Here is a 25,168-nt window from a genome sequence, read left to right as displayed (position 1 = left end):
GAGTGCCGCAACCACCGTAGAAGAGAGAGCTCCTTCCATCATTGAAAAAGAAATTTAGAGAATAGAGAAGCTCGTCGGAGTTGAGGCTCTGATTACCATGTTAGAGTTCAAACTTTGATTTCATTGCATTAATTTGATCTCCTCTCAATAGGAGAATATGTAGAGATACAATTACATGATCACCATATATGGTAATGACTCACATAAAATATGGAAACTACACCTAGAGATATTACATTCTATATCACATGTGGAGCCAATCCTAACTTGCCATACTTGGACAATTCTAACTTACTATTCTTGTGAAGATTTGATATCACATGTGAGACCGATTGCAACCTGCTATTTTGGAGAGATTTTATATCATATGTGATATGTTCCAACTTCATGAGAGAAAGACCGGAATACCCTTAACAATGCATATGGGAGATAGAATGAATGAGGAGGGTTTTAGAGAAATCCATGGAAGGTCGTTCGTGGAGAGAGATCGTGCAAAGAGATGGTGAGGGTTTGCAAGGGCTGTGTTTAGTTGGGGGTGCGATTGTTCAAAAGAATCCAGAATATTTCCAAAGGGGCGCTTGTGTGGAGCTGCACGTCCTTTCATATCCGCTAGATAAACTTTTGAGATAGGTATGGGTATTTTTGCCATTTTAAAAAAATTGGATAAAAAAATATAGAGTATGTACTTTTCTTTTTTGGGTAGAGAAGCACGTGTGTGTGTATATATATATATACTAGTAAATGTGCATGTGCAAAAGCACATGGGCATTTTTTAGGAGAGAGAGTGTGTTACAAGCAAAGGCAGGTCTAAGTGAAAAATCAAGTTAATTTGCCAGTGGAGCTGAGATGAATGAAATAACTACATAATTGCAACGGGAGACAAGCACATAAATACATCAATTTGTAGTGTGACATGGATTGAGCAACTTTATTAACACAAAACGTAGCACATTGTCATCTAATTTTAGCCGAAAAGGAATTACTTTTGAGTACACTACATATGGATTAAGCATCCTTACTACTTTTAAGAGGGGAAAAAAAGGATTACATGCGAGGCAAATTTTATGACCAACAGAGCTCCTTTTAAGCAAAGATCAAATTCTGAAAATAGAATCCAAACTACTCAATAAGAATCTGCTTGAATTACTATGATATACATCCAATACATCCAATCCATAATCAAAAAACAGTTCTCCTTATCAACAACCTCCATTTATCAGCTTTCTTCTTGAAACTTTGTCAGTTTCTCATTCCATATTAATCCAAACTATATAGCATACGGGATTATGGAACAGAGTAATCATTGTTTTTCGTTCTTATTTACTTCATGTGAAGTCCATCGCCACTCGTCTTCCCTCATCACATCAATGAAAACTCCACCAAGAATCTGCAAAAGATGGAATTATATCCTCCAACTCCTACTCCCAAAATCTTCCTCTTCTAAAAATAGGATTCTAGCTCAATCCCCCATCTTTAATCCCCTCGACCTTCTCAATTTTGGCTTGTGGCACCTTCTCAATCTTCTTGGGATCTACCTTTTGGACCTTCTCAACCTTTTCAATGACTTGATTCTTGATGGTTGAATGCAGAAAAGTATTGACTCAATAGCGCTAACTTGCCCATGTTGAACATACAAGTTTAATACCAATTTGAGAGTTGAAGTAGCTAACCTTGCATCCGCCCTTGGCAGCTAAATTATCATCAGCTAAAAGGTTCTCAAAGAGACCCATTGCGAACTTGACCCACAATATCCTCTTTATAGCATTATCTATACGACTCATGGGAACCACATTCTTATTGATCAAATCAGTCAGAGCATTAATAAATTCAGCGTAGTCATAGGGAACCTTAACCTGCAAAACATCCAAAAAAAAATTTAAAATTTAACTTAATGGATATAGCGAATTCAGCTCAATTTAAATAAACTTAGTCCAGCTAATTGTGATTTGCTACACGAATCCGGTTTTACAATTTCCATATATTAAAGGCACAAACAAGCAAGCATCAACTCTTATTCAAATTAATGTACTATCTTATAATCTTGTGGAAAGATTGATTAAATTTGAACACTTGTCTTCAGATACACACTTGCTTTATCCACATTAATTTGTAGAATCAGAATCAGGAATGTATTATCCTAAATACCATATGGAACACTCCACTTCTTGGAAAATGGTAAATGCAATTTATTCTAGAGGCCAACATATTCATAAGTGCATAATTAATTAAATCCTCGTAAGACTTAATAGATAAATTCTTAAAAGTTGAAAAGAATAAATGTGATATTTATCAGTCTTAGTCAGCCACTTAATTACCAATGTCTCTTTCTACTTCAAGTGATATTTCAAGAAATATGTCATGAAATTGCTTAAAACAGTCTTTACTTTGAACAAAATTTGCCCCTGAGAAATCCTTTGATCATATCACGTTTTGCATGCATTTTCACTCCATTCAAACTTGAGTAAGAGGCTATAGTTAACCATTCACTCAAAAGCAATGGATTACCAACTAACCCCAACTTCAGTCTGAAAACCATGTTCCTCCAATCTTCCTAGAGAAAAACCTAATTATTTTTCCTGTTTCTGTCATATAATTAGCACATCCCATATGACTTGCCTATTGCAATGATAAATACTTACATATACACATATTAAAGGAAATAGAAACAAATCAAAATTTTTTCTTTTATTTGTTAGGAAGGGGGGGGGTATCAGACACCACAAATAAAATTACTTAGGGATACAAACAGAAATTAATTAATGGTCGTAGTGAAGCCATTTAAACCATTTTCCCTTTTGAAAACATCTTCTTTCATAATATCTTCAATCTTTATTACTTGTTGGCAACTTTATATTCTGCACACAATTTTAGTTTCTTTGCTTTCTATAACGACAGAAGACAATTATTTCACATAAACTTAGTAACTTAACGTACCCTCAAAGCTGCTTTCCGAAGAGATGATGAGCATATATATATAAGCTTGATGATTGAACAGCAATGGATGACCTAAGCACAGAATCAAGCTTCAAGCTTCAGAATTTCTGAAATCTCAAGAATAATTTTCAACGATTACTTAGAATAGTTCATTAACTTATTCAGAGCCTGAGCAGCAGTAGCCAGTAGGTCTCTTACAATAATCCTTGTGCATGATTCAGCCATCTCTTGAAAAAACTATTTTGCTTCAGATGACAAGGAATTGAAGGCCAGGGGGATCTTCTTTTAGGACACAGCTTGGAAGATGCCAGATTCTATTCTGACCCGAAAGCGGTGGCCACGTAAAAGAATATAAGCAATCAAACCAATGTTCCACATCTCTCTTAGTGCCATATGATCTATCCAGAACTTCTGGAGCTACATAACTCAAATTCAGGAATTAGAAAAGAAGAAATCCCATATAGTAAAACTAACATTGCTTTATAAAATCTGGCAATCCAAAATCAATGGCCTTTAGTGGAGACTCTTCATCTTTCATACTAAAAAGAAAAGGAAATTCTGAAGGCAACAAATAAAGTATCAAGCTAAAGATACGTAGAAACATCATGATAGAGGGCTAACTGCAAGAAATTTTTTTTTTTTTTTAATTTATTTACTGGAGGTAGATGATATATGTCAGTTTTTAAGACCACCAGCAGAAAGTACTTGTTAGTTTGGATCATGACTTTCAACTACCACAATTATAAGATGATAAAATTTAGTGTCAAGTAGTAGAGTCTATGAAATGAGAGTCGAAACACCCACCTATGTTGGTGTAGATTTCAATCCCGATAATGGTTTGAATTGTAATAGAGATAAATTTTTAAAATTCCCCTATCTAGCTTAATGCACGTACATATATGATTCAATGTAAACTAAAGTAATTCTTTATAGTTTGGATCTTGATTCAAGGACCTTCTTCAAGGGATAAAAATAGAAATGGACGTTGGATGTGACTCAAGTAACACCATATCTTGGACATCTGGGAGAGGAAAAGGGCCGGGAGACTATCCTACCAACAACAAACACTTTTAGAAGCTATCATCTATAAGGAAATTCTTAATCCCTAGGTTGAAATGATTTGGCCAAAGAAGTCTACAAGATTGATGTTGTGATACTATTATTCATGCATGATCCATCATATAGATATCATTGAATTTTTCTCTTCTCAGGTTTCCTGCCCAGTCAGGTTCGTAGGTTCCTCTCATAGGGAGGGCAGAAATGACGACCTCACCCCACCCGGTCAGTGTGTTCGGGCAGGGGGTGAGGTCATCATTTCCGACCGCCCTATGAGAGGAACCTACGAACCTGACCGGGCAGGGAACCTGAGAGGAGTTAAGTCCGATATCACTATCATTTATGTTGAAGCCTGCCTCTCCTACATTAATTAGATTGTCTACATGCAAATCAAAACAAATGTGATTTTCATAAGCTTCTATTTGTTCATAAACAATGATAGTGAAACTATGTTGTACAGGATACACTGAGAGAATAGATCTAAAGAGGTGTAACAATGATGAATTAGGAGGAAAAATAGCAGGAGGCAGGAGCTAATTAAGAAAATATTGTAGAAGCATAAAAAGCTTCAATGATTTCTTCTATGACATAACCAGTCTAGATCACATTTGGTTGAATTGTATCCACAATTAAAAGCCACCATGAAAGAAACTCAAGTTCGGACATATTACGAACAATTATTTTGGATACGCTAAAAAGTCAAGCTAAGGGCAGTTACCTCTGGCTTGAGGTCACAGACTCACAGTGAACCACGCCTTGGAGATGACAGAACGAAACGACTCTTAGAATATGAATAACATTGGCATTTTCCTCTGAGTACTTTCCAGCCCTGAAAACATTAATGGAATACTTATTTCAGATTAGAAAGTTGTTGATTCTGAGTACAAAAGTGTAAGATCAACCTTTCAAAACCAAAAGTACCTTAAGATTATCCTCCCTTGTATAACCTGAAAAATATTGGACAATAAGAAAGCTTAAAATTAGCTGTTGACTCCAAAAATATAATGTAAGTTATTTGGTCTTTTTGGCAATCTCTAAACAAAATATATGTGGGGGAAAATTAGCAAAAAAATATAGTATAAATAATACACTTCAAAATACAAAGGAGAGAGAGGGGTTGGGGTGAAAATTGGTGAGACAGGGAAAATAGAAAACAAAACCTCTGATTAAACAAAAATAAAACCCCATAGGAAAAAAAATAAAGAATAACAGCCTAGATTCATAAAGGAGAGAAAGAGAAAGTGAGAGACAGCGTAACTCACGAATCTGTTTTTGCAATTGTAGAGAGAGCTATCTCCGAACAAAATATCCTAATTGATGCAAGTGAAAATTTATGCCCTATGCCCTTATATCAAATATCTGTAGGGGAAAAATGAGCAACAAAAATTAGTATAAAAAAAATTCACTCCAATGCAAACAAAGAGAAATTGACGAAGCGAAGGGTCTAACAATGGGTAATACCATAGTCCATTTAACGTGTTTCTAACAATGGGTAATACCACAGTCCATTCAACAATCCATTATTTGTAGGGATGTAAATGAATAGCGGAAATCCATTTCTTTATCCGTTTAGCACTATCCGAATGCGTCCGAAAGCTAAACGGATGCGGATATGGATAGGCTATAGCTATCCAAAAAGCTATATTTACATGTAAACGGATAAAATATCCGATCCATATCCGTGTCCGTATCCGTTTAGCACTATCCGAATCCATCGGAAAGCTAATCGGATGCGGATGTGGATATAGCACTATCCGAGCCAAATCCTATCCGTTTACGTCCCTATCCATTTGTCGACCAAGATATTTCCACACCTAGCTGAAGTAGTTGAAACTGTAAAAGGAAGATGGGATCCAATAAGGCAGTAAAAAAATTTTCCCTATTACTTACCAACAACTGCTTAGCTCAGTTGGTGAGCCGTGGTGCGCTTCATGCCCATGCTCACCAAGAGGTCTCGAGTTCAAGTCTCTTGGCTGGTATCTTATCCCCTCCCCGGGTCGATCCCCCCCGCCCCTTCTATCAACTATATATGTAAAGCTCCCAATTCCCCAAAAAAAAATTTTCCCTATTACAATGAAAGAAGAATAACCGAGGAAAAATTACTGAAGACAAATCAAATCCTCTCCTTGAAAAATTACTGAAGAAAAAGAAGAATACCCCCCCCCCCCCACCCAAAGAGAGGCAATAGAGGTGGAGAATAGTTAAATCTATGACCGAGGAAACTAAGAACCCATCTCACCTTAAAATAAAAGGATAAGAGCTGTTAAAATTTAAAAAAAAAACTGAATAGGATAAACAAAACAGAAAAATAGTCATAATGGATAGAAGAATAAAAGAACACTTAAACAAAAAAAAAAAAAAAAAAAAAAAAAAAACCTCGCAGCATACAATGTATACCAAAAAATTGAAAAGGAAAAAGTTGCAAGTAAAGATCATAAAATACCTGCTAAATTACATAACAAGGAAACAATAGTAAAAAAGGAAAAAATATAAAATAAAGACAAATAAAACAGTGAAGCCCTTTCTGTGGAAGGGACAGACATCAAGAAAACATTAAATTTCCATACTATATTGCAGCATACAATCTCCACCACAAGAATAATCAAAATTACTTACCTTGAGAGGAGAGACAGTATGAGGTGTGTGAGAGAGAGAGAGAGAGAGGATCTTGGCTAGAAAGATGGTAGAAGAAGGGAAGAGAGATACGTTGGATGGATGATATAGTTACCTAATGAAATAAGTTTCCCATCTTAAGAATGAGAAGAGATTTTAGGAGTGAGAATAGGAATGCCTCCAAGTACAGTCTCAATTTTCTTCCGTTCTCTTTCTTCTCTGTAATGGAAAATTTAAATAAATAAAAAAAAGTGCTGCATTGTTTAGTTTATAGTAGCTTAGCATTTTAGATCCTAAGAAACAGAACCTAAAAAAAGGGGGAAATTTTCTAAAACAAAACAGAAGACCAGCCAAGCATTATAAAGAAAAGTTCAACACAATGATAAAACTTAAACCGAAATTGTGATTAACAGTTGTAAGACAAAAAATCTAATTTTGCAAGGCACACTCTTTTTCTATTAACAGATGACCATCATCTTAGTTAGGAAGCCAACTGCCAAGAGACGTGCAACTGTAATTGAGTGGTTTTGCTCTTTCAGCTCACCTGCCTTCATGGCTGTTTTTTTGTTCTTAGAATCTTTTCACTGACCACACAGTAGAAAGAGCAAATTCTGAAAAAAAAAGGAATTCAAGGCAGTCAATAGAGATTTGAATTTGAATGCGTGTAGAACACAGGCGTGAAGCCAAAATTGCACAGATCATAAGATCAAGTATGCAAAAGAATCTGAGTCTCTTGCACATCAGAAAAAATTATTACTTACAAGCATCATGCAGAGCTCATGCAAGATGGCTGCAATCTGAGTATGATCTGTCATCAATAGGTTTAGGAGATTAGAATGCCTCCCTGGAGGATGAAGGGCTTTGACCTAGTGGAAAAACAGTTACCTTAGTTCTCTCATTGTCACCAACATAATCACATAATCTTTTACTCTTCATGAGCGCCTTCCCTGCCCACAAAAGCTGTGTGGTGTCTTCTTGCAAAAGTTCTGAGTCCAGAAATTTTACAAGTCTGAGTTACTCACAAATTAAATTGCAAACAAATGATTTATGGGAAAAAAAAAATGGAATTACAAACAAATTTTTATTCAATTATGAAGGCACACCCAAACAAACAAATTTGTTGTTCCATCTACCCTGTTTTTTAACTCAAAAACAAAGTCAATGTGTAGCATGCAAAAATTAACTATTTAAAAATGGAATAAAAATGTTCAAAAAAAGTGTTACTTCCCCTGTTAATCAAGAAAATAGCAAGTCTCTTCACTAAATTCTGCCAATAGCTTTCTCTTTCCTTCCTGGTAACAAAACATATATATGGAGGGCTGTATAATGCATGACTTGAACTCAAGGTCTTTAACTGCTATTGAATTGGGAGTTCATTCCGGTTCAAGGATCATTTGCATGAAATCATACAAAATAGAAGATTCCATAAATGCCCATGAAATTGGAATAATAGAAGTAGACAAGAATTGGGCAGATCAAAAAAGATAGAAGTGGTACAAATGTAACAGGAAAGAAGGTTGTAAAAATTTAGATGTTAATGATAAAGCTTGGATAATTGAGGTGGAAGAGACACACACACAAGATGAAGAACACTCAGTTTAACGTGGTTCGGTCTGTGTTGTGACCTACATCCACCAAGAACTCTCACTGCTTCCTTGCATTTCATGGAGAATTATTCTCTATATGTAATACAAGCTACCAACTCCCAATCCCAAGGATCTCGATCAAGGATCCTCTACAATAGGAAACCAATTACAATCAACAACATCCCTTCCCCATATATACAATGAAATCAATTAAGATCAATTACATATAATCTTACTATCTATACGACAGCAATGGATATTATCCGCTAACAACCCCCCTCAAATTGGTGCTGGGAGGATCACACAGCATCAATTTGCTGACTAGGAACTCATGACGAGCTTGAGTCATGGGTTTGGTAAAAAAATCCGCCAATTGCAAGAAGGAAGAAATATGTGGCAGACTGAGAGTGCCACGCTGAACTTCGTCCCGAATGGAATGACAAGCAACCTCGATGTGTTTCGTGCGCTCATGGAATACAGGATTGGTAGCGATTTGAATTGCACTAGTATTATCCGCGTACAATGCAGTCGGGCCGGTGGGAGGAAACCCAATTTCAGAAAGCAAACCAAATAACCACTGTATTTCAGAGCAAGCCGAAGACATGGCCCTTTATTCAGCCTCCGTGGAGGACATTGACACAAGATCTTGTTTCTTACATCGCCAGGATATTAACAACGACCCAAAAAACACACACCAGCTTGTGGTGGAGCGACGAGTGTTAAGACACCCGGCCCAATCTGCATCGGCATACGCCCACAGGTCGGTTTTGGAAACCATAGGATAAAGGAGCCCACGATCAGCTGTACCCAATAAGTAGCGAAGTATCCGAAAAACTGCATGCAAGTGAGGCTGCCGTGGGTCTGCCATGAATTGACTAACAATATTGACCGCTTGCCCAATGTCAGGGCGGGTTGTGGTGAGTTAAATGAGGCTACCCACAAGACGCCGGTAGAGAGTAGGATCCGAAACTGGATCCCCATCATCCTTTTTGTACTTAACATTCAACTTCAACGGAGTAGACACAGCCCTAGCAGTATCCATACGGCCAAGAGCAATTAGATCTCTAGCATATTTTTGCTGATTTATGAATATTCCTTGAGAAGACCGATGAACCTCAAGTCCAAGAAAATATGTTACGTCCCCCAAATCTTTCATGTGGAACGAACTCCGTAGAGTGTCCTTTATGCTAGAAATTCCCTGTTTATCGTCACCCAAGATGAGAATATCATCAACATACACCAATAGGAGAGTGAGACCTGCGGGGGAGTGCTTGAGGAAGAGAGAGTGGTCATAGTTACTTTGAGAATACCCGACCTTAATGAGAGTAGTGCGAAACTTTTCAAACCAGGCCCTTGGTGCTCGGAAGGAGCAGCCATAGGGGCAGGCCGAAGACTGGGCTGTGAATTTGGTACGTTCGTGAGAGGGAAGATGGACATAGTAGAGGCACCCAAAAGTTCTGAGATGGTCATACTGAGGCTTAGAACGGTAGAGACGGTAATAAGGAGTTTCATTGGCTAGAGTTTCAGAAACTTGGCGGTTAATGAGATAAACCGCGGTCTGAACGGGTTCAGGCCAAAAAATAGGAGGGACATTGGATTCCAAGCACAAGGTCCGAACAGTCTCAAGAACATGCCAGTTTTTACGTTCGGTAACCCCATTTTGCTGAGGGGTATCGGGGCAAGAATGTTGGGAAATAATCCCTCTGTCGCGCAACTGAGATTGAAAAGGAGTAAACATATATTCCCCCCCCCTAAGTCGGAGCGAAGGATTTTTAATTTAGCACCAAATTGGGTCTCAATCATAGCTAGAAATTCTAGCAGCTTGGTATAAACTTCAGATTTAGCATGCAAAAAATACACCCAAGTAAAGCGGCTAAAGTCATCTACAAATAGGAGAAAATATTTGTAGCCCTGTCGAGAAATCACCGGGGCCATACCCCAAACATCAGTATGCAGAAGTTCAAACATGGCAGTGGATTTAGAGGTATGTAAAGGAAATGGTAAAACTTTGCTTTTGCCCATCAAACAACTAGAACAAGATAAAACAGCATCTTGGCTTGTGAAACGATTCTTCTTCGGAAAGGAATCCGAATTTAACATAAAAAGTAATTTTTTGACATTGGGATGCCCCAACCGACAGTGCCAAAGAGTACACAAATTTTGTTTATTTTTTGAAAAAGAAGCTAAGCCGAAATAGGTAGAGGCGAGACACTGTCCATGGTAAACAGCCGGCCATTTTTACGCCCCGTCCCGATCAGCTTCCCAGTGCCCTGATCCTGTATCACACAACCAACAAGAGAAAAGGAAACAGAGCAATTGTTATCCACCAATTGACCAACAGAAAGTAAATTATTTGAAAGAGAGGGTACCAGTAAAACATTTTGAAGATCCATGGATGGTTCAAGAGAGATATGCCCTATACCAGAAGCAGGAACAGTATGGCCACTGGCCGTGTGAATAGAAGGACACTGGTCAGATGGTGTAAACTTCGTGAAATGCTGTGGAGACCAGATCATATGGTTGGATGCACCCGAGTCTAATATCCAAGTATGAGGCCTAGAGTGAGGATTACCTGTAAACACCATGGCGGTGAAGGCCGAAGAAATAGAAGTTTGAATCATCTGTTGAATGGCATCTAGAGCAAGAGAAGCTGTAGTAGGAGCCGTAGGCATGACTGAATCAGCTGAAGGTGAAGCCGTCTCAAAGGTTGTGGCTTGATAAGCCTTGACAGGATTACGAGGAGGACGAGTTGGGCAGTCAGAGATATTGTGGCCTGGTTTCTTACAATAGCGGCACATTTTCTGGCATTTAGTTGCATAATGCCCAAATTCTTTGCAAGAATAGCATTGGATTTTGCTCAGATCTCTATTCTGAGATTTCTATGAGTCCTTGGTGGCCAAGAATGCCACATCAGTCGTGGGTACCTCCGTGTGCTACGGATCAAGCATGGAATGAGAGCGAAGATGCTTCTCCTTGCGAAGGAGTTCCTGAAGACAGGTATCCAGGTCTGGCGATGGCACACGGTTGAGCAGGCTGGCCCAAACAGATTCAAACTCTGGGCGGGGTTTCATGAGAAACTGATTTCGCTGGGACACGGCATGAATGGCCTGAATATCAGGGAGGGAGGTCGACGCAACCCCATTGTAAACGATGGAGGAATACTCCATCCACATATTCAGAAAATCAGAATAGTATTCTTGAATAGGCTTGCCACCCTGTACAAATGCAGCCAACACCTATTCAAGATGAAACCTGCGTGCCTCATTAGATTGCTTATACACGCGAGCCAAATACTCCCATATCTCTTTGCAAGTGGGATAAGAGTGGAGATTGATGGCAATGAAGGGCTCAATCGAATTGATCAGCCATGAGATAACCTTGGCATTATTGGTCAGCCAAGTCTTGTAGTTCTTGTCCTCAATGGGAGAAGGTTTGGGATCGGTTCCATCTATGAGACCCCATAAACCCTGTCCTTGAATACGATTTCGAAGCTGGAACTCCCACAGAAAATAGTTCGAGCCATTGAATCGAACATGCACAATGCTCACCTTGTGCTCCATCGAAAAAAGAAACAAACAGTAGGACGATACTGTAAAAAAAAAAAGAGAAACAAACTGCAGCAGAATGGGAAGGAGGAAGAAAATTAACACCTGAGCCTTGGCTTAGATGTTAATGATAAAGCTTGGATAATTGAGGTGGAAGAGACACACACACAAGATGAAGAACACTCAGTTTAACGTGGTTCGGTCTGTGTTGTGACCTACATCCACCAAGAACTCTCACTGCTTCCTTGCATTTCATGGAGAATTATTCTCTATATGTAATACAAGCTACCAACTCCCAATCCCAAGGATCTCGATCAAGGATCCTCTATAATAGGAAATCAATTACAATCAACAACATCCCTTCCCCATATATACAATGAAATCAATTAAGATCAATTACATATAATCTTACTATCTATACAACAACAATGGATATTATCCGCTAACAGTTAATAACTTTTAGCTTTCTTTCTTTTGCCATGTTTCCTCCAAACTCGATGAACTTAATGGCATGTCAGGAAGAAAAGGTCATCAACTAAGTTGAAACTTATGCCAACCATCAAGGTTATAGAAAGGGAGGAAAAAAGAAAGAAGCGAAGAAACTAATTCCTCCAATGAACAAATATAATTAAAAGTATACTCTATAATCCTTTCTTTTGATAGGTAAATGTGAATTGCATACTAAAATCAGGGAATGCACTACATGCAGGAGTATTGATAGTAAATGTGAATGAATTGCATACTAAAATAAGGGATCGCAAAAATAAAGATAGGCTAGTTGTTGTCATGATAGTATACCCCTCCCTACCATTGCTACCATTTGAAAAATAAAGCATAAAATGGTTTTGACTTTTGACCTGTGGAGGAACCCGAGAGTAACTGATGCAATTGGGTTAAATCAAAGATTGTAAGATTTGGGCTAAATTAATTATTTGGGTTGATCAGTTGGTGGGAATTAAGTTTCAAAGACCGGTTCGGTTCACTCTCAAGTTTAGGGATATGCTGGCCCAACCCATGGTGGTTTAGGGTTTAGGGTCAGGACAGTATTATTATATATACTTAATTCTTGGTCCCCTCAGCATTTATTCGTTCTTCTCCACTTACCACTAAAGTTAGCGAGCAAACAAAGAGGCTTGAAATACTGTGGAAGATCCAGGATCAGGGAGCAGAAATCCATTGGGAACTGCATCGAATCGTCTCCAATATACCACGGTGCAAGGTACGCTTTCATTCAGCATTGATTGTTTGATTCGTATTCTAGTTCTTGTATGGGACACTACTAGGGATTATGTGAAAACCCCTATTTAGATTTTACACTTGGTATCAAAGAAATCCATTCAGAGATGGAATCGATTAAAATATGTTTGTTAAATTGATTTGAGTTTTATTATTAAAAAATTCTGGGCAACCGGGTGCAAGTGCACGCTTACGGTGAAGCTTTCAACTGTGTAGGTGCTTGTTGTCCAAGCACTCTTGCCGCTACTGCATATTGTTTGTTGTTTTAAAAAAATAAAAAATAAATAAAAAAAGGGTTGCATCTATGGATTGAGTTGCCCTTCAATCGTGAAGGTAGGTTTTCCCACTACAAGTGTTTAAATGGCTGTAGTTGGAGCGGATGTAAACATCCGTTTGATTGTTTAGCATTAAAAAAAAAAAAAAAAAGGAAAGGGCTGTGGCTATGGATTGAGTTGCCCTTCAATCGTGAAGGGAGGTTTTCCCACTACAAGTGTTTAAATGGCTATAGTTGGAGAGGATGTAAACATCCGTTTGATTGTTTAGCATTAAAAAAAAAAAAAAAACCCAAAACCAAAGGTAGATTTTGCAAGGGTTTTTAAGATTTTATCCGTGCTTGACGCTTGTGGATGGTTGCCGCCGTATCACCATTCTTCGTTGGGATTTTTGGCCACCATCACGTTGTTGTGGCCGCAGTTTGCGGCTTTTTTCCTTGCGGCAAAACCCTAAAAGGGTTAAGTTCTTTTTGGTTTTTAGTTTTACATTTCCATGGAATACGGTTGTGCTTTGCGTGGTTTTGGGGAAGATGAGGGAATACTCCCTCATATTCCCTAATCCACTAACCAAAAAAAAACCAAACAAAAGGCAAAAAGTAAATAAATTAAAAAGGGGGTCAAACGGTTATAAGAGTTTAGTTTTAATCAGGTCAAACCAAACCAAGTGAACCAAACCCAAAGGCAACCAAACCGGTTCGAGCTGAGACCGGTTTGAGTTATCAGGTTGACTCAAAACCCGATCCATGACCTGGATACTTTTGACCCGGCAGGTTGCCAGTAACCCGGCGGGAGATCCACCAGAATCCGGTTGCCTACGACAAATATTCCGATGGGTGATCGACGTTCAATGAGAAAGAAGAAAGAAAAAAAAAAAAAAAAAAAGGGGTTTGGTTTGATTTATTTATTATTTCAGATTCTGCTATTTCTGTTTCTGTTATGAAACAAAATGAATTTTAGAACTGTTTCTATTTCAAAACATATTACTGTTTTTGTTTTCTGTTTCGAGACAGGTTTTTGTTCCAGAACAGAATATGTGTTCCAGAACTGTTTTGAGACTATTCTAACATGGTTTTTGTTTTTGTTTTTGCTCCGACCTGTTCTGGAAAAATTTTAACTGTTCTAATCTTGTAAATGTGCAATATTATGCCGCATTTGATTTTTAATATCTAAGAAACACATTGACATGTATGTTCTCATGCATATATATACATACAAATCTCCAATAGGAAAAAACATGATAGGCTTGAGTGGAATCTACCAAAGTGGTACATTTGATTCGATTGTGTCTTTCCCTAACAGTAAAGATGGTATTTTTCCAAAGGTAATGTCATCAAGTATAGGCATATGCACATGTAAAAGAAGAGATACTGGATTAGGGATTCTTTTGGCTAAAGGTGATTGAATTTTCAAAAGTTGGTGTTCTTTTCACAGTAAAGATGGTATTTTCCCAAAGGTGATGTCATCAAATTTGTAGTGTTTAACACCTATAAAAGAAGGAACATGACTTCTGGGTTCTTTTGCCCAAAGGTAATTGAATTTTCAAAAGATGATGTTATCTTCACAGTCAATAAAAAAAAAGAGGACCAGTATATTCCTATTCCAAAGGATAGGGATACAGTTGATATTATAACTCTTATTAATAACACATTATTGTTATTGCTTGTTTTGAATTTTGATTCATGTTTTAAACTAGCATGCACTTTGTTGATTATTGTCCTTGTAGGATGGCTATTCCTTCAAGTTATTTGTCCTCTATCCCAATTCTCACTGGGGATAACTATCAAAAATGGGTGGAAGATTTGGAACTGCATTTGGGTCTCCTAGACTTAGACTTGGAACTCAGGGAGCCTAAACCTAGCCCTCTCACTGATAGTAGTACCACTGAGGAAAAGGCCAAGTTTGAGAAATGGGATAATGCAAACAGAAAGTGCATATTAGTTGTGAAAAAGACAGTTCCTGAGACTATACGTGAGAATGTAGAAGTCAAAGACACTGTCGTTGAGTTCCTGAATGCTATAAAGGCTAGGTTTGAACTTAACACAAAGGCTGAATCAAGTGACTTGATGAGTAAACTGATGAATCCTCATTATGATGGAGGCAGCGTTAGAGAATACATCTTGGACTTAGCTACTATTGCTGCCAAGCTAAGGGATCTTGACATCAAAATAAGTGATGATCTTGTTGTGCATATTACATTGCATACCCTTCTTGGTCCATACAAGGTTCTCCAATCTACTTATACTGCACTAAGAGACAAGTGGAGCTTGGATGAGTTTATCTCCATTTGCACCCAAGAGGAGAGAAAGCTAAAATAGAACAAAATTGAGAGTGCAAATGCAACTTTTCATAAGGGATCTAATGGCGGACCAATTAGGAGGGACAAGAAGTTTATCAAGAAAGGGAGGTTCAATCCTTATGGCAAGACAAGGGGCACTCAATAGTCCAAGGCATTTCAGAATGCTCAAGGTTTCACAAATAAGGACACAGGCAATATAGAGTGTGTTTGGTGCCACAAGAAGGGACATTACAAGAAGGACTGTTTCATTTACAAGGGATGGTTACAGAAGAAGAAGAATTCTGGTTTTGATCAGTCACTTGTTTGTTTTGAATCTTTTGCTATTGATGCTCCTATGAATTCTTGGTGGATTGATTCTGCATCCTCAATACATGTCACTCATTCCTTGCAGGGGCTAATAAGTAAGAGGGTGCCAAGCAAAGATGAGGTGCACGTATTCATTGGCAAATGGAGAGTGAGTAGAAGTTGAAGCCATTGGAGTAGTTAGGATTTATTTGAGTTCAGACTCTTTTATTGATTTAAACAATACAGTTTATGTTCCCTCCATGAGGAAAATTCTGATTTCGGTTTCTACTCTTACCAGAGATGGTTATTCATTTAATTTCAATAAAGATGGTTTTACATTATCTCATGGCTCTAGTATTATTGGTAATGGATGCTTAGTTGATGGGCTTTATAAATTGAATCATGAGTCTTCGTGGGAGATGAATGTTGGCACCAAGTGCCCTATTATTAATGAAAAATCTTACACCTTGTGGCACAAACGGTTGGGGCATATCTCCAAGGAGAGGATAGATAGACTTGTGAAGGAAGACATCTTGACTGAACTTGATTCATATGACATGCGTGTATGTGTGAATTGTATAAAGGGAAAAATGGTAAAGTCTAGAAAAAAAGAAGGCAGTCCGAAGTAAGGAATTGTTGGAGCTCATTCACACAGACATTTGTGGGCCTTTCCCTACACCTACCCTTGGAGGTCATCGATACTTTATTACCTTTATTGATGACTTTTCTCGTTATGGGTATGTGTATATTATTTCTGAAAAATCTAATGCCCTAGATGTTTTCATAATCTTTAAAGCTGAAGTGGAGAATTTTCTTTCTAAGAAAATCAAGGTTGTCAGGTCTGATAGAGGTGGTGAGTACTATGGGAAGCATGGTGATATAGATTAATACCTAAGACCATTTGCCAAATATCTATAGGAGCATAGAATATCTCGTCAATATTCTATGCCTGGGACACCACAACAAAATGGTGTTGCAAAAAGGAGAAATCGTACCTTAAAAGATATCGTGCGGAGTATGATCAGTAATAGTGGTCTACCAGAATCTTTATGGGGTGAGGCACTTAAGACTGCCACTTATATTCTTAACCGAGTACCAAGCAAATTGGTTTTCAAAATCCCTTATGAGCTTTAGACTGGCAGGAAGCCCAGCCTTAGACACTTGTATGTTTGGGGTTGTAGGGCGGAAGCAAAATTGTACAACCCAAACGAAAAGGTATTTGATCCCAAAACTATCAGTTGTTATTTTGTGGGATACCCTGAGAGGTCAAAAGGCTTCAGGTTTTATTGTCCTCACTCAGGCACCCGACTAGTTGAGACTAATGTTGCTAAATTCATTGAAGATGATGTCGAAACTTCTGAGGCATGCAATCTTGTGTTTGAGAAAGAGAGGGTTGAGATTCCAGTTGAGACAGTTCGTTCTACTGAGCTACCCTTGATGACTGGAGATAATTTACTAGAGCCAGTTGTTGAGGCCAATGGTGATGATGTGATTGTTGACACAGTTTTGCCAAATGTTCCTGCGGTTGAGGTTGAGGCAGCATTACCATCAGAAAGACCTGTAAGACCGGTTAGGGCTCGAAGGCCAGCCATATTCAGACATTATTTATCTGAATGAATGTGATTTTGATATAGGAGAAGAAAAGGATCCAATTAGTTTTGAGCAAGCCATTAGCAGCAAGAATTCTTCTAAGTGGATAGAAGCTATGGAGGATGAATTGTTATCCATGAATAACAATGGTGTCTGCGAGTTGGTTGAAATACCAAAGGGCTATAAAGCCATAGGCTGCAAATGGATTTACAAAACCAAGAAAGATTCTAAGGGCAATGTTGATCGCTACAAGGCAAGACTGGTGGCAAAAGGGTTTACACAGAAGGAAGGAGTTGACTTCAAGGAGAACTTCTCTCCAGTGTCATCAAATGATTCCATTAGGATTATCATGACACTTGTGGCATACTATAACTTGGAGCTAAATCAGATGGACGTTAAAACAACTTTCCTAAATGAAAATTTGGATGAGGATGTCTATATGCTTCAACCAGAAGGTTTTGAATGTAAGGGGAAAGAGAGCATGGTTTGCAAGCTCAAGAAGTTGATATATGATTTAAAGCAGACTTCAAGGCAGTGGTACTTAAAATTCGATGATGTTGTTACATCTTTGGGCTTTGCTGAGAATGCCATGGATCACTGTATTTATCAGAAGGTCAGTGGGAGTAGATCCATATTTCTGGTGCTCTATGTTGATGATATTCTCCTAACTAACAGTGGCATGGATTTGCTTCTCAAAACGAAGTATTTTCTGTCTGAGAAATTTAAGATGAAGGACATGGGCGAAAGTAAATTTGTCATTGGCATTGATATTGTTCGTGACAGAAAGCGAGAACTTTTGGGATTATCTCAAAGAGCATACATTGATCGAGTTCTCAACAGGTTCAATATGTCCAAGTGTTCAGCTGGGGATGTGCCTATCAGCAAAGACAACAAGTTGAATAAGGAGCAATGTCCCAAAAATGAAGTTGAAAAAGGTTTTATAACAAGCATTCCCTATGCTTCAGCAGTAGGGAGTTTGATGTATGCACAGGTTTGTACTCGTCCCGACATAGTATTTGCTGTAGGTGTGTTGGGTAGATTTCAATCCAATGTCGGCTTGGGTCATTGGATAGTGTCAAGAAGGTCATGCGGTATTTACAAAGGACCAAAGACTCTATGCTTGTATACCACAGGTGTGATCAGCTTGAGGTAGTGGGATTCAGATTCAGACTATGGTGGGTGTATTGATGATCTAAAGTCTACTTCAAGTTACATTTTTATGTTGGCAGGGGATGCCATTTCTTGGAGGAGCTCAGAGCAAACTATTTTGGCTTATGTTTGTTGGGCTTTATGAGGCTACTAAACAAGCTTTGTGGTTGAGGAGTTTCATCTCTGAGTTGAAGATCATGGATTCCATATCAAGACCTTTGATGATATATTGTGATAACAGCACTGCTGTTTTCTACTCAAAGAATAACAAGAAGTCTAGCAGTTCTAAGCATATTGAGATCAAGTATCTTCTGGTGAGGGAGAAAATTAGAGAAAAATAAATTTCAGTTGAGCACATGAAGACTGACAGCATGTTGGCAGATCCTCTTACTAAGGCCTTGCCAGTGGGACTGTTCAAAGGCCATGTCTCGAACATGGGTATTACTAAGTCATTCGATATGCTTGGTTAGTGGGAGTTTTGCTTCTTGTTGGTTATTCTTTTATGTTTGATATTTTATTTCATTTATTTGAGCATAGTTTGATGGATGTTGGTTGTATTCATTATTTGACATCTGCATTTATTTTATGCAAAGTAATTCCATCATATATTTGTTTGTTGGTACTTATGGTATTATTTGCCACAGTTCATAGGCAATTTTACCATAGTTTATAGGCAGTATTTACCACAGTTTATAGGCGGTTTTATCACAGTTAGATATTAACCCTAGATTATAGGCGATTGCCAAAGTATAGGTTAATATCAAAGTTAAGGACCTGCATGGAATGACATTTGTCAAGATATAGTGCATCTTGACATGTTAATATCTCACAGGATTCACGTTGATAAATTCATTTATGTTTGTAATGACAGAAAGTTGTATGCCATATGTTGAGGTGTATTTTCTGCTGTTGTTCGACATGAGTGGGTTTTTCAACTGGATCAAAGTAAGAGTGATTATAGTAATGAGATTCCATGACCACACCAATTGAAAGACATCCTCATAATTAATGTAGCCCAAATGGGAGATTGTAAGATTTGGGCTAAATTAATTATTTAGGTTGATCAGTTGGTGGGAATTAAGTTACACAGATCGGTTCGGTTCACTCTCAAGTTTAGGGATATGCTAGCCCAACCCATGGTGGTTTAGGGTTTAGGGTCAGGACAGTATTATTATATATACTTAATTCTGGGTCCCCATAGCATTCATTTGTTCTTCTCCACTTACCACTAAAGTTAGAGAGCAAACAAAGAGGATTGAAGTGCTGTGGAAGATCCAGGATCAGGGAGCAGAAATCCATGGAGAACTGCATCAAATCATCTCTAATATACCATGGTGCAAGATACGCTTCCATTCGGCGTTGATTGTTTGATTCGTATTCTAGTTCTTGTATGGGACACCACTAGGGATTATGTGAAAACCCCTATTTAGATTTTACAGAGAAACCCATTGCTTTGTTCAACATGACTTGTTTTTCTATTGTCTAAATGTGGTCTCTCAAGATATGAGATGATACAAGTCTACCATGGAGAGCCTGGTCTTGAGAATAAAAAGCAAAATTCTTCAAAGCGTGAAGAGTTACTTCAATCTACAGTTGTAGATCAAGCGTGTAAATAAATAACCTAAGGGTAGGCAAAAGTGAAACCTTTGATGCATAGGCTTTGGCTTCTGATAAAGCTCTCATCAAAGGAACTGCTTCAATCGAGTAGCTGCCCGGGCAAATTTACTACTTTTTGATGGAGAAGAATATACATAAGAAAGGAAGAACATCGGATAGACTAACCTTTGCCGTCACCAAGTTGAATACGCCAAGCCCAGATTCCTCTAGTTGGTATAATTTTTTTGGAAACTATATTGGATTTGTATTCGACAAATGGGAGATAATAGTCAGAGCCAACAAAGAGCAGAAAGAGTACAGAATTGGGATAACCTAACAATGGGTAACACCAGAGTCCTCTCGCAAGTCGCAATAGATAGATGAGGGTTTCATATCACAAAAGAGGGGATTGAAGAATGGAAGAGATGATACTTCCAAAATCCTTCCTCGCTACAGCCACTGGAAACTCCTTCCGTCAGAATAACTTTAAGCAATTTGGGAAGAATATGTGAGAGAAAGAGGGCTAAGGGAGGGATGTGAGAGATAAACCTGAAAAGAAAACGTGGTTTGTATTCTCAGCTCTTGATCTCCGAAGAGCACTACCGATGATGGATGTGTTGCCTTGTTCATCTAATCCAAGGTTTCTCTTCATGTAGGAGAAGACGTTTCATTAACCCTCAAGAGTGGGAGGATTTTAATGGGGAAATATTTTAGTAAGAAAGGGTAGAATAGAGAAAGATAAGAGATTTTATTGGGACAGGGTACCAGTAGAGAAAATATAAAAAAAAAAATAGTAAGGAGGAAGAGAAGATAATAATGAGTATTAAAGGGTTTAAATTAAAAATAGAGGGTAAATAGTCAAGTGAAAAAGTAGCCATGAAGCAGGAGTTCATGCACTTATATAATAGTATGATATATATATTTACTACTAGTAAAGTTGCACGTGCAAATGCAAGTGTTCGCTTTTTTTCATGTATGAATCACTCAAATGAACACCCAACATTTTAGATGTTTTACTTAAATAATAAAATTGGTTATATAAACAAACATTACAGTAATCCAGTTTTTTCTTTTATTTCTTTAAAATTTTTTTTTATTTTATAATATATACATTTTTAATTGTGTCTTAGTAAAGATATTGAGCAGTATTTAACCTATAATTCTAGCTTAAAATCAATTGTATCATCTAGATCTAGCAATAACACTTTAGAAATGTTGTTCATAATCTTTAGTATTTTTTTCTGTCAATTCAAAAGCACCGTCAATAATGGTTAAATTATTATATTAACTTTCTCTATAATCCATACAAGATTTACATGTTATAATTTGAAGCCAAGTAATTTACTTCATTCTCATTAAAGTTTACAAATTTATTACAAAACAATAGATTAACTCTCTCCAAATTAAAACACAAAATTGAGTAGGGAACCAAATGGTCCATTAATTCTCCAACACAAAACTAAGTATGGAAACGAATGGTCCCTTAATTGTTTATAAAATAATAATGGTGGGGTTTATCATGGATAATATTGTAATATATATATTTTTTAAGATAAGATGTTATTAATGGCAAAAGAATTGAATTTAGCTTTAAAATCATGAGAAAACTAAGTAGTGAAACGAATGGTACCTTAATTTTTATAAAAGAAGAATTAATGCAACATTGAGGGGGGTTTATCATTGATAATATTGTAATATTTTTTTAATTTTTTTTTAAGATAAGATGTTATTAATGGAGGAAGAATTGAATTTAGCTGAAAATTATAACAATTAATTGACGGGGGTTTATCGATTGTTCAAGGAATAATGGATAATATTGTAAATTTTTTTTTTTTGGTAATGATATGAACAATTTCTCAGTATTCAATCCTGTGAGGACACGTGGAAAGAAGGAATCAAGAAAGGAATGATAAACAGAAGAAAGGGGTAAACGATCTACTACAACAAAGGTTAGGTGAGCCTAAGAGTAGGGAATCAAGATTTTGGAAGAGGCATTCTAGGAAATGCACTATGGAGACTGGAAAAAGGGAGAAGGCTATAAATAGGAGGAAAGGGGACAGCAAAAGGGGACCAGAATGAAAAATTCTCCCGCTCCTCCAAAGTATTCAGATCTGTTTTCCCTCTCTCTCTCTCACTCTCACACCTCCATGAATGTCTAGATCTTGTTTCTCTCATTCATCTTTGTGTATTCCAATTTTGATTCGAACGAATTAAGTTGATTGAGATCTCTGGATCATCGATCCTTTAATTGAAGTGTTGTGAAAGGATTCCTGCAATTTACTTTGCACAACATTTTTGGCGCCGTCTGTGGGAAGAGAAGTTCGATCTATGAAGATCCACAATGACAAATACTCGAAATCAATCGAAAGCTGTGAAGGTAACCAATGCAGCTATCACAATAGCAATCACACAAGATCCACCAATTGAGAAAGTTTGTGAGGAACGAGAGGATGATGTAATCTCGGAGGAGAACAACTTGGAGAAAGGAAACTCACAGAGAAGGACCACCGGAGATCCACCACATTATGTTACAGTGGAACAGTTCGAGGCGATGCAAGTAAGATGGAAAGATCAGATGGAAGAAATGATGAATTTGCAGCACACAATCTTACAAGGTATTCCTCAAAAGATGCCTCAACCGAAGCAAGAACTAGAACTGATCGTGTCTCCCAAACACAGCGAGAATCATAGTAATGCAAATTATGTATGTGAAAACGCAAAAGACGTAAAAGAAGGTAACAAAAAATTTGGATCGCAAATGACGAAGGGAGAGCAGGCTCTGAATGAGAGGGTAATAGAGCTGCAGGAACAAATGCAAGAAGTTTTGAAGAAAGGTTCTAGATCGGGTCAGGAAATACAGTTCATGACAGATCTGGCCTTCGTAGATGAGGTCAGATTGGAGCGATTACCAAAAGGTTTCAAAATGCCTCCAATAGAGTAGTATGACGGGAAGGCAGATCCAGAAGATCACCTGGAAACTTTCAAATCTCTAATGTTCCTGCAAGGAGCCTCTAACACAATCATGTGCAGAACGTTTCCATCAACATTGAAAGGATCAGCGAGGCAATGGTTCTCGCACCTTAAGCCACGATCCCTTTCTAATTTTGTAGATCTGGGAAGAGCTTTCTTGACCAACGTTATGAGCAGTAGGATCCATAAAAAGACTGTGGCAAACCTATTGGCCATCAGACAACAAACTGGAAAGTCAATCAAGGAATTCCTCACTAGATTCAACAAGGAGGCTTTGGAAGTGTGAGATCTAGATACAATGGTGAAGTTCCAAGCTCTCAGCAGTGGAATCAAAGATTGGAAGCTGAAAGAATCTCTGATCATGGAAGAACCAATAGACATGTGTGATCTCTATTCACGTTGTGAGAAACACATCAACTTGGCGGAGGTTCTCGCTACAGAGCAAGAAAGAGAGTCGAGAGACAAGCCGAAAGGTCAAGAAAGAAAGGAGCAGCCAGTTAGCGGAAACAAATCAATGGAGAATAGAGAGCAAAGAGAGGGGAAGAGTAAAAGAGATGATCGAGCATAGGTTTTGAGGAGCGGTGTGAAGGTGGAACCAGCATACACACCGCTCACGTAAAGGCGAGCATATATATTAAATGAAGTTAAGAATCGGTTGACGCTGCATTGGCCAACTAAGATGGTGAAGCCTGCCAGTGAACACAATACAAACAAGTATTGCATGTTTCATCAAGATCATGGACACGACACTGAAGAGTGTAGACAGTTGAAAGATGAGATAGAAGCTTTGATCCAAAGAGGTCGATTGAACAAATTTGTGAAAAGAGAGGGAGGCAGCAGCAAGCAGGAGAGCCTAGAGCAAAAGGTGGAAGGCAAAGGAAAATTATCTATTCGAGGAGAAGAGAGTCCAGGCATCCGAACACGACATTTAGAGAATCAACCACTTAGGGAAATTACGACAATCTTTGGAGGCCCTGAGTTAGGAGGAGAATCCTCGAATTTAAGGAAAATTCATGCATGGACTGTACGTTTGACAGAAGCAGCGAGCAAGAAAAGAAAAGCCGAGCATCAAATAACTTTTTCAGATGAGGATCTAGTGGACATCTAGTCTCCGCATGATGATGCAATGGTGATAAAGATGATCATCGCCAATTGCTCGGTGGCTCGCATCTTGGTGGATAACGGGAGTTCAGTAAACTCCTATACTTTGATGCATTCCTGAAGATGCAACTAACTCCGGAGATGCTGAAAAGGATAGATTCACCCCTATATGGATTCAATGGAGCTCCAATGCAGGTTGAAGAGTCCATTGAACTTTTGGTCAGAGTAGAAATGGAGCCCCAAATATCCACAGTCATGATGAGTTTTCTGGTGGTAAAGGTTATCTCTACTTACAATGGAATCCTCGACAGACCAGGTCTGAATGCCTTGCAGGCCATAGTTTCCACCCCACATCTTGTGATGAAATTTTCAACGGAGAATGGTGTAGGGGAATGTAGGGGAAGCCAGAAGGCGTCACATAAATGCTACGAAACATGCTTGAGAGTTAAGGGGAAAGAGCCACGGACGTTCAATGTTACATTGGAAGAAGCTCGGGAGAGTACCAACCAAGAAAGGTCGAAGCCTAGAGAGGAATTGGTTTCGATCGAGATTCATGAAGGCGATCTGAGCAAGATAGTGCAGAACGGAGCGAGGTTATCTAGTAAGCCAAGGGAGAGAATGGTGAGTTTCTTGAGGGCGAATGCAGATGTGTTTGCGTAGTCGGCCACAGATATGTCTAGGTTAGACAAGGACCTGGCAGAGCATAAGCTGAATGTTTACCCCAATGCCAAGCCGGTATTTCAGAAGAGGACTTTTGCTCCGGAGCGACAAACGAAGATGGTAGAAGAAGCAGACAAATTACTGGAGGCAGGATTCATTGAGGAAGCGATATACCTAGAATGGCTTTCCAACATTGTAATGGTGCCTAAACCTAACGGTAAATGGCGCATGTGCACCGATTTTACGGATTTGAATAAAGCATGCCCCAAAGACTACTAT

At 38.2% G+C, this 25,168-nt stretch overlaps 1 protein-coding gene and 1 long non-coding RNA gene across 3 annotated transcripts; one reads left to right on the top strand and one right to left on the bottom strand.

Moving 5' to 3' along the window:
- Positions 1–7,067: 7,067 nt before the first annotated feature.
- Positions 7,068–7,582, bottom strand: LOC122646661. 2 transcript variants are annotated; one of them, XR_006330669.1, is made up of 3 exons: positions 7,489–7,582; positions 7,361–7,411; positions 7,068–7,159 (listed from the first exon to the last, which is right to left on the bottom strand). It is a non-coding gene; the product is annotated as an uncharacterized LOC122646661 (long non-coding RNA). The 2 variants fall into 2 exon arrangements; XR_006330668.1 differs by having other exon boundaries at positions 7,098–7,187; positions 7,365–7,411; positions 7,489–7,578.
- A 3,509-nt stretch (positions 7,583–11,091) lies between these two features.
- LOC122644804 lies at positions 11,092–15,557 on the top strand. The gene is made up of 2 exons (XM_043838189.1): positions 11,092–11,186; positions 14,966–15,557. The coding sequence occupies exons 1-2, from the start codon at positions 11,092–11,094 to the stop codon at positions 15,555–15,557; spliced, it is 687 nt and encodes a 228-aa protein (XP_043694124.1).
- Positions 15,558–25,168: the final 9,611 nt, after the last annotated feature.

Source organism: Telopea speciosissima, chromosome 11 (genome assembly GCF_018873765.1).
Source record: "Telopea speciosissima isolate NSW1024214 ecotype Mountain lineage chromosome 11, Tspe_v1, whole genome shotgun sequence".
Lineage (NCBI taxonomy): Eukaryota > Viridiplantae > Streptophyta > Magnoliopsida > Proteales > Proteaceae > Telopea > Telopea speciosissima.
The sequence above is the reverse complement of the archived record's forward strand: the minus strand, read 5'-3'. Positions and strand labels throughout refer to the sequence as shown.

Bases quoted from the DNA above. Each gene is read 5' to 3' on its own strand.
- LOC122644804 (XM_043838189.1), top strand. From the start codon at position 11,092: ATGCCACATCAGTCGTGGGTACCTCCGTGTGCTACGGATCAAGCATGG. The intron at 11,187-14,965 runs GTATCCAGGTCT...TTGTCCTTGTAG, and splicing joins GAAGGAGTTCCTGAAGACAG to GATGGCTATTCCTTCAAGTT.